This window comes from Tribolium madens, unplaced genomic scaffold (assembly GCF_015345945.1).
Source record: "Tribolium madens isolate multiple individuals breed KSU strain unplaced genomic scaffold, Tmad_KSU_1.1 Scaffold_20;HRSCAF=117;Tcas5.2_LG4, whole genome shotgun sequence".
Classification (NCBI taxonomy): Eukaryota; Metazoa; Arthropoda; class Insecta; order Coleoptera; family Tenebrionidae; genus Tribolium; species Tribolium madens.
In genome coordinates, this window is record NW_025400985.1 from 13,704,564 (window position 1) to 13,714,724 (window position 10,161).

The 10,161-nt window shown below is 30.9% G+C and overlaps 1 protein-coding gene across 4 annotated transcripts in view; it reads left to right on the forward strand.

The window, feature by feature from the left end:
• Nucleotides 1-7,915, forward strand: part of LOC123004872 — a 14,179-nt gene extending 6,264 nt beyond the window's left edge. For 3 of the 4 annotated variants that reach the window (XM_044398371.1, XM_044398373.1, XM_044398372.1), the window contains exons 4-6: nt 2,419-2,711; nt 6,496-6,790; nt 7,561-7,915. In XM_044398371.1, coding sequence (XP_044254306.1) covers nt 2,419-2,711; nt 6,496-6,790; nt 7,561-7,574 — 602 coding nt within the window. In that variant the 3' untranslated portion in view covers nt 7,575-7,915. The remainder of the gene's footprint in view (nt 1-2,418; nt 2,712-6,495; nt 6,791-7,560) is intronic. The other variant, XM_044398374.1, reaches the window with a different exon arrangement.
• The last annotated feature ends 2,246 nt before the right edge of the window (nt 7,916-10,161 follow it).

The window sequence follows — 10,161 nt, forward strand, 5'->3', positions numbered from 1 at the left end:
ATTTATGGCAACCTATTCACAAAAAATATTCCTAAATCCTAGGGAATAATTTCTTGTTTACGACAATACATTATTCAATATTATTCAATTACTCTCTCTCTCTCTCTCTGTCTCTCTCTCTCTACCTTATTCAATAATACCAATTTAAGTTCAAAGTTATAGGCTGCTTTAATCAGAAATTTAATTAAACGCATGATACAAATCAACTATTGTTCAAAAAGTTTAAAAACAAGATGGTTATGAAATAACATTCAAAATTTTGCAATCTTAATAAACGTGTTTTCACGTCCGTCAAAAAAAATGTAAGATTTTTCATTAATTCTTGTTCATAAAAGATACGTTTGTTTTATGGCGCTCAAAGCGTAAAAAAAGTGCCATAGTGTTTAATTTTTTCCATTTTTTCACACATTTGAATGTCATTTTTAACGCAGATTATCTACACAAAACATAGAAAGCTATAACACTTAACATTAGTCAGAAATTAAAACGCATTAATTTTGCAGTTTAGTTCTTATTTGAGTTCTTTGTATTAGTTAATTGTACATTTAATATCAATGTTTCAAAATAAAAAGCTGTAGATGGTTCTTGATTTTTCTTATGGACGTGAATTTTTTTTTGTATGCAACTCGTTAGTAAAGTATCTTTTTTTTTACTATAGGCTTCGCTCGTAAAAAAGATACACTTTACTAATGTTACATAAATAACTATTTCGTAGCTCGCAACATAACTGAGAAAAAAAATACAACGTTCCGAAAAATCGCTGTGTGCACATCGTAGATGTCTACAGAATCTCTTTCGCTGCGAACAGCTTCAAAAAAACAATTCCATTTTTCTACGTTGTATATGAGTTTTAACGTTATTTGTGACTTTTATTGCCAAAGTTTTTGTACCTTTACTGAATAATTATGAAAAAACATTTAGGTATACTCGTTTTCATATAAATGTGCATCGAAGTCTTTGTTGAAAGGGATCATTTTAAGATGACAACCATGCGAAAATTCAAACAATCCTAAACTCAATCTTCCCTAAAAAATATTTTTCAAATAAATGTGCACCCCCTGTAGCAAAAAATAGTTAAAATTAACAACATAATCAATATAGGATAGCAAACATAAAGATTTTTGTCGTTATTGATGTGATTAAATTCAAGCATTTTTTTTCAATGTATACTTGAGTGTAAAAAATGCAAATTGTCAAAAACACAACTGTCAAATTTTTCAAAGATTTACATAGTGTGAAAAAGGTTGTTCCCAAAAAGGTTAGAAAACTATCAAAAGAAATGTCTTATTTGGTGGTCTTCCATGCAGTGTCATAGTCAGCGTTCAAAACGAAATGGAAAAACATGGAAAACTTGATAGAAGTTTGGAAGATACCTGACAATTATGAAATTATAAATTGTGACAAAGACAACGTCAAATAACTGGCGTTTACTAAAAAAAAAACAATTTGCGTTTTTTTTGCACTCAAGTGTAAATGTTTTTTTTTAATCAAACATTACTATGCAACGTCGAAATTGAATTACAGCCAAAAAACCCAAAAAACCGAAAAAACAAATTTCATTTACGTCTTGATCTAATTTTAATTACGATTTGCATTTGCAATCCAAGTTATCGTATGTTGCTCTAACAGTGCTTTGACAAGCAATTTATGATTTATAAAAAAAAAAACTGTTTGCCTACTTTTAATGTTTCATTTTTTCATACATTTTGTATTGGGTTTACACCGAAAAGACTTTTCTAATTTCTACATCATTCTGCGAGAACTGAATGGCACTAATGATCGTTCTCTGCGCTGATGTCAGAGTGACATAAGATGATAACTTGGATTCAACTTGCAAATCCTAATTATCTGAATGTATATACACAACAAGTTACCTGAACGTAGTACTTTTCTCTGTTGCGGTGCGAGTTACGAAAAAGTTTTTTAATACTTCTTTTGTTCTGAATATTATGATCTAATTTTGCTTATTAAAATCTGCTTCTGCTTATCAAAACCACTCTGTATAATGTTTTGAACAATTAGTTCGACGTTTACGAGACAGCCTGTATAATAGTGATATATTTATACAAGTGAGTTATACTATGTAACAACCCTTGAGTGCCATATAACGTTTTATCCAGCATCTCCACACTGCACAGAAATTAACATTTCATAATTGTATTTTGACTTTACTGACCGTGGGTGACTAGATATAACAGTGGGTAAACTTACGTTGCTACCTACTAGCAAAGTGAGTTTTGGTTTACGGTAGGTAAACCGGGTAAACAGTTGTTTTGCCTAATAAAAATCTCTATAGTAAAACCGAAAAAAAGGAGATGCTGGCTAAATAATATTAGATAATTTTTGAAAGTGATACACATGAAGTTTGAATGGTTTCAACCGAAGACGACTTTTCTTAATGGATGTATTCGATAATAGTGTTCCATGTAACAAAACCACGACCATTTGACGCTGACAAGGCTTGGCAGGACCATATCGACCGTGTCAAAGGCCGTGATCCTTACCAATGGCCCAGCATTTTCCACACTACATACCCCTTCAGCCGTTATCCACTCTATTTGGTGTACAGCAAGAGACCTTCACCAGCTGCTGAAAAGTACGACCCTCATCGCGCTTGGTTAGACCACTTGGACCGTCTCGCTGAACTCGATAAACTTTACCCATCTCTTTGGCCACGATGGGGAAGAAGTCTCTCTCCAACACCGATCAAAGTAAGTACTGACTGCCCATTTCGTCGAAATTTTGACCATTATTTTTTTTATCAACATTATTGTTTTGATCGCCTTAATTATACAGGCTGCGCCAGAACTCGCGCTTCAGATAAAAATGCCACGTAAAATAAGATTACAGAAACATGGAAAAAATGTTAAAAACTTCTATTTATAAAAATTTCGAAGTTATGAGAGTCACCTTGACTCTATTTATTTCTGTGGAAACAATAATTTTCCAAGTTTTTTTTGCAAGAAGAGGAAACAAGGAAGCTGTATTCTAAATTGTAACTCTACAGATTTGTCAATAAGAAATTACCACCTAGGATTTGAACTTCTAGGAAAATTACGTTTTTCATGTTATTGGTAACTAGAATTTTCAGTAGTAGTTTTGTATGCCCAAGGTTGGTTACCCCTTGTTGTTGTCGGTTACGTTTTCTGTCAACCTGCTGTCAACTATCAATTAAATTATCCATACAGGCTGACAGATATCTTAACCAGAAACCAACCTAACCAAATTTATGGCAACCTATTCACAAATATTCCTAATTCCTAGGGAGTAATTTCTTGTTGATCCGACAATATTTAATGCTATTTGTGGCTTTTATTAGCAAAATTTTTGTACCTTTACTACATAATTATAAAAAAACATATACAAGATTATCAGTATTATTAAATAGACATAAAAATATTAAATGTCAAAAATTTTTTACAGATAGAATTTTTTAAACATTTTTCCATGTTCCTGATAGAGCTTGTTCAAAATCTGGTGGTGAACTGACGTTGTCAAAAATGATTGAATTTTGACATTAAGCATTTGTTTACTATTAAAAAAAAATGTTCATGGGCGTCGTAATAAAATGTTTTTCATAACCACTGTTAGGCTTTAAAATTATAATAACTAAGTATTCATACGTAAGATGAAGAATAATGAACAAATTATTAATTTATTAAGAAATAAAAATAATTTTTAACAGTGAAATTTCTAACAATTTTCATCCTCCAAACCACTAAAAGAAAAATCGCTTTCATCGCTGCTATTGTGGGTTATAACAAGTTCATTAACGATTAAATCTAAGTGATTTTCCCTTCTTAAATACTCATCATTTGCGATCACCCGATTTCAAACTTTTTTCCCAAGTCTGTTGTTTTACAGCAGCAAATTCTTCTTCGACTAAAGCTTTAGCAGTATTCAGTTTAAAGGTCACATTTCTTTTTGATACATTATTTTTCACAATTCCCCAAATACTTTCGATGGAATAAAGGTCCGAGTGGTATGGTGGTAATCTCAAAACCGTGTGTCCATATTCAGAGAGCAAAATATCAAACTTGTACTGTATATGTTGTTCTTTATTAGCTTCAATTAATAYATCTGTACTAAAATTTATCTCTCTGTTCAAAAGCCATTTCTTTTTTGTTAAGTTAGATGTTGGAGCCCGGTTTAATTGCACGTTATGATACGATGCATTGTCACAAACAATAACTGAATTTGACTATCATCATGATAGTCCCCGCTTTTGCAACCAGATTTAAAAATCAAAAGGGCATTTGGAATAAATCCCATTGCTCCTCCTGCGTGGACTATAATCAAACGTTTACCCTTGGATATATTTGAAAGTAATCCTTGTAGCGACGAATCGAACCAACCTTTTGATGTGGTGTGGCCAGTCTAGAAATATTATGGGTCGCCCTTGCTCTCGAAATTTTTTAAGTGCCCTAAGATACTTTAAGTGTTTAGCACGAATGTTTTTTCTTTCAACTAAAATTTTTTGATTATCTTTAACAGTTACCCATTTAAAACCAAGTTTTTTTTTTACAATGCGAAAAAGAAATGTTTTCTTTCCTTTAAAATCAAATTCGTTTTTTAATTTCTGAAATAAATTTGAAATCGTAACTCGGCACCCCTCAGTTACTCTACATAGCGGACACCTCTTGATAACGAACATTTTTGTAGGAGCGTAACTAATACATAGGAATGTAATATAAAAAATCCTATCTACAACGGACCCTCTGATTAGCGGACGCGGACAGTGAAATTTTCCCCATTTACCATAAATGTAATATAAATTTACTTCTTACAACCTAAGACCTACAGAGGGGTTTACTCTATAACAGGTACTAAAGTCTACTTTAAAGAAGGTACGAACAAAAACACTCCGCCACTGGTGCCAATCTCAGGGTTACGACCATAGAATTTAAAATTAAATGGGGCTGCCATTTGGTCTTCAAAAATGCAACCAGTAGTGTACAGTTAAATGTTTTTGTTGCATTATCACCTACTTACTCACTTCAATAATAAGTAATATAAATAAAATCATAATAATTTCATCAGTAAATGTAAACTGTTAATAAATGAACGTTTTATATAAGATTCAATGCTTACATCAAGGAGTTGCAGAATACAGAATAACCCCAAGAAAAAGTTGTTAGTTAACGTAATGAACTTCAAAAACATAATCAAAAGAACTTTTGGTCTAAACAAACATAAATTAACAATTTTTTTCAAATAAAATGTTTTTCTCTAATTTTTTTGTAATGCTTTTAATTTCTCAATTTTTGTAATTTTATTTTGTAATTTGGAATAAAAAGCTTTTCAATTTTTTTATTAATTTTGCACACCTCTCCACAACGGACAATTTAAGATTCCCCACCGGTGTCCGTTGTTGAGAGGTTTTACATTTCCTACGGTCGATTTCAGCATTGTGTTTATTAATACTCTCAAAATGACAACTAAATAAATTTTAGAGAAAACAATACACGCCCATGCATTTCATTATCTTAAAGAAAAATCATTTTCGTAAGACCTACTAAAAATTTTATGACACATTATAAGAGATTAACCAAACAATGGCTTGAATTAGTAACCCTCCATAAATGGCACGTTCCTTTGCAAGTGTTGCTGCACCCACCAGAATAAAATAGGGTCGTATTTAAAACCAAAGTAGTGGTAGAGTTTTACCAAGTTATTATTAAAAAAAAATCTGCTTTATTTAATAATAATTTGTTAATAACCACCTGTTTTTTTTTAATTTCTTAAAATACTTGACTACATCAAAAACTATTAAAATATTTCAAGTATTTTAGACAAAAAGAAAGTAAATAATCCGGCCCTGTTAAAAACTGACCTGTTTCAGGGTCCGGGTGGGTTCCACTAATTTATGATTTGTTTACCTTCTGGTTTACTCTTAACAATACCGCATTTAACTTAAAAGTAATAAAATTTTTAGTAGGTCTTAGCAAAATGATATTAGTATAAGCAAGTGTGCGCATTTCAAGTGTCTTTTCTGTCACAGTCAGTTCGCCACCAGATATGGAACAAGTTCTATAGCTTGTTCCAAATTTGGTAGCAAACTGACGTTGTCAAAAATGACTGAATTTTGACACTAAACATGTGTTTACTATTAAAAAAAATATTGTTCATATGCGTCGTATGAAATAATATTTCAAAACCACTGTTATTCTTTAAAAAATTATAATAAGTAGGTACTCGTACATAAGATGAAGAATGATGAACAAATTATTAAACTTTTAATGCATGGAAAGAATTTTCAAAAATGATATTCCTAACAATCCTTGTCTTCAAAATTTTTAGAGAAAAAAAGTACGCCCATGTATTTTTTTATTTTAACCAAGTGGGTGCACTCCAAGTGTCTTTTCTGTCACTGTCAGTTCGCCACCAGATACGGAATGAGCTCTATCTAATCTTGCTTGAAATTTTTCTCTAGAGCGCAATTTCTGACACACCGTGTATTATCTAGATTTTTTTTTAAATAATAATTTGTTTCAGGCTGGAGAATGGGCTCCCCGCCCGTCTGAAGTGGCTTTCAACTACGCCGGCCAACCGATTTACAACCGTGGTGGGCTATTCCCAAGTAAGAGACTGTTCGGCGATCTATTGAATCCCTCTCCCTTCCTTCCAATCTCTTCGATTATTAGTGATCCATTTTGGTGGGATTCCCCTTTGTTGCGGCCCTACTCCCCTTACAACCCTTGGGGCAAGTCCCCGTTCTACCTCCGCGACTCGTACCTCTCTCCCGTCAAGAGGACGTACCTGTGGGACAAACACCCCATCAGGCCGTTCGGTAAGTCCCCAAACTAACCCCACCCCAAAAGGCCCCGAGTTCTGACCCAGACGACCATTGTCCCCTTTTTGATACAGGACAGCCAAAGTTTTTGGTAAATCTTTCTTGTCTTTTTCTCTTATCTCGATCTATTATTTCTGTGATTGTGTGAAACGTAGCTAAGTGGGCTGTGATTGTGAAATTAAGATGGCAACACTAAAAAAGACAAAAAACATTTTTTGCCAATTTTCTTATCTTTAGACTTTTACTCATTTTAATTTCAGAATTATAGCCCACTTAATCAAAAATTTAATTGTAGGTATAATACCAAAACACATGTGGACGCGAGAAAAAAGTTTTTAAAAATTATTTTCATAATAATAATAATTATTATTATGTATTATCATTTTTTGTTTTAGAAAAGTTTTTTCTTTTTGGCATGTTAAATGCTCCAAAACCATAATTTTTAATTACGTTTGTGGTTTATGAAATTATGAAACACAATGAACTTCTGACTCTTTGTATAAAGATCTCAAAAACACTTTTATACGTGCATACACAAATCTTTTTTGCTGTCCAACACAATTTTTTATTTTGTAAAGTGGGTCACATTTTGTACTAACACTTTGCAAAATGCTGCTATTAAACACAGTCACACGACATAATCTAAGGCGTCTCAATGCTTTGCCTCAACAAATTTAAATAAAATAAACTTATACAAGGGTATAATAGTTTATTTGATTTAAATTGTGTATTTGAAAAATGAATACTAATTTGAATTGTTTTTCTAGCTGCTGTTTACTAAGGAAAGCTAAATTGGAGTCACCATCCCACATCGCAAATTTCAGAAGAATGCGACTGACTGAACAAAAAGCTTTTGAAACGTTTGTTTCTTCATTGTAGACAAGCGTTTCTGTAAAGTGTTCATTTTTTTTCTCTTTTATTTTGTTCAATTAAAATATGCATTATACAAATGTGCCTTAAATTATACAAGGAGCATAAAAATGAAAAAAATTGTTATTTTTGTAAAGTGTTTTTCGACTGCATCTTATAATGGCCGTCTGCATTATTACTTTGTTCAAAACGTGTCTCGCATTCCACCCTTATAGACCATTAAAGATGCAGAATAAATTGCAATTAATCGTCTACTTATATGTGGCATGTTATTAATAAATTCTACCAAAAAAAAAGTTAGTTTTATTTCAAAGTAAAGATGGCGTCTCAGTAAACTGTTTTTTTTATATTTATTAGTAGAATTCAAATAAATAAAAAATATAACTAAGTTTATCGTATTTGTAATTCTCTTTCAAGAGAATTTACTGGTCTTATCCTCCATAAACAAATGTTTCAACTACTTATAGATCATTAGTGAAAACTTTGGTTCCTTTGCGTAAAACAGAATATAGAATATACAGGATGTTCCAATGAAAACAAGCCACCCCGAATATCTTAGAAACTAAAAAGACTTTACAAAAACGCCAAAACAGGTCGATTTTGTTTTTGAGGGGAACAATTTTCGGCGAAATTTTTGAATCACCCCCAGTAACCCTTTTCCCCACGCACCCCAACTTTAAAAATTTAAACAGCACTACCCTACTTGTGGAACATCAAATGAAAGCTATTTTTACAAGCTTTCCAAAACTTATTAAGCACCAAAATTAAATCAGACCATCCATTCATGAGATACGGTGTTCTAATAAAAACGAACTAGAAAGAATTTGCAAAAAAAAACGAAACAAATTAATTTTGTTAAAAAAAAAAACATTTTTTGCCACAATTTTAAAAGCACCCCCACTAACCCTTTAACTTTTCCTACCTCAATTTTGAAATTTCAAATGATACCGACTCACTTGCGACAGATCAAATAAAAGTGTTTTTAAAATGTTTTTTGAAACTTTTTTCTAACGTTGAATGGGATTATCTATTCATAAGGTATTCGCAAAAAATAATGTTTCTAATTAGTAATTACTTCTAATAAAAACTATTAAAATAAATTAGAAGAAACATACTAATATTGTTAAAAGTATTATTGAAGCTGTAACAAACTTATTTTTATTTCTTTATTTTATTGTCAAAATAATCGGACTACAGGACAGGGGGTAATAACGTTTCTTATAATTTAATGTAAGTATTTAAAAAATAGCAATGTAGTTCTTAAGTTCTTTTGTACAGGGTACTGCATTTTAGATGTCCGAATAGGGAATCTCCGAAACTAAGAGGTTTAGCCAAAAACGAGTAATATTCTGGGGCTCATTTTTTGAGAAAATAATATTGGTTAAAACCGCATCCCGCTATCGTCTTTTGTTTTCGACTTATAGACAAAAATTGATATTTTAGCGAAATCTAAAAAAATTCATATCTTCGTTATTATAGAAAACACAGATTTGAAATAAAAACATTATAAAGGCACTTTTTTACGGAGAATTTAATATTGTAGTTAGCAATTTTTTTCAGTTGTTTGTTTAGCCGTAATAAAATAAACTTGTATTTTTTTAAATGAGAATCATAGATGGCTATGTCATTTTTAAAAAGCTTGTTTTTTTTCTCATCTAAAAAATATATATTTGTAACAAATTATTATAATACATTTTTAGCAAAAAAATATCTTTGATTTTTGTTCGCAGTTAGCCATGAAAAAATGTTGCATCTTCAACTAAAAGGATTTAAACTATATTATTCAACAAGTGTCACTAATGAAAGAGTTTTCTAAGCACTAAGTAATGAGAAAAATGGAAAATAAATCGTAAATCAACTTATTGGCGACTAATACCATTTCTTTGTTTTTAAACAAGCTAACATTACCATTGTAACTTCTAGTGATACATAGTGTTGTAAAAAAGCCACTTTAATTCTTCAATAAAATATTATATTTTATATGACACAAAAATGACGATATGGTTATTTAAATACCCAAATTCCGTCTATGTGGAACGTTATCCTACCTCCATTAGATCATCAAAAAAATGTTTTTTCTAATTGTGTTGACTGTTGACACATTAGTTTTTCCTATTTTTGGATTTTTTAAAAAGATGTAATAATTTTGTTCTTAGGCGCTTGCATATTTGTATTTTTTAAATTTTTATTTATTTTTATAATTTTATCAATTTTTTCATCTATTTTACAGTTCACAAAACTCTTATTGATTATTATTTACACATTTGGAGTGAAATAGTTTTTCCATGGCCAACTATTATCAAACAAAATATGTATTTCATTTTTTAAGTACAATTATAAAAAAAATATTCTGTTACGAGCATATATTTTTTACATCAGAAAAAAATAAGCTTTTCAAAATTGCCATAGCCGCCTATGATTTCCATTTAAAGAAATACAAGTTTATCTTATTATGGATAAACCAATAACTGAATAAAATTGTTAACTACATTATTAAA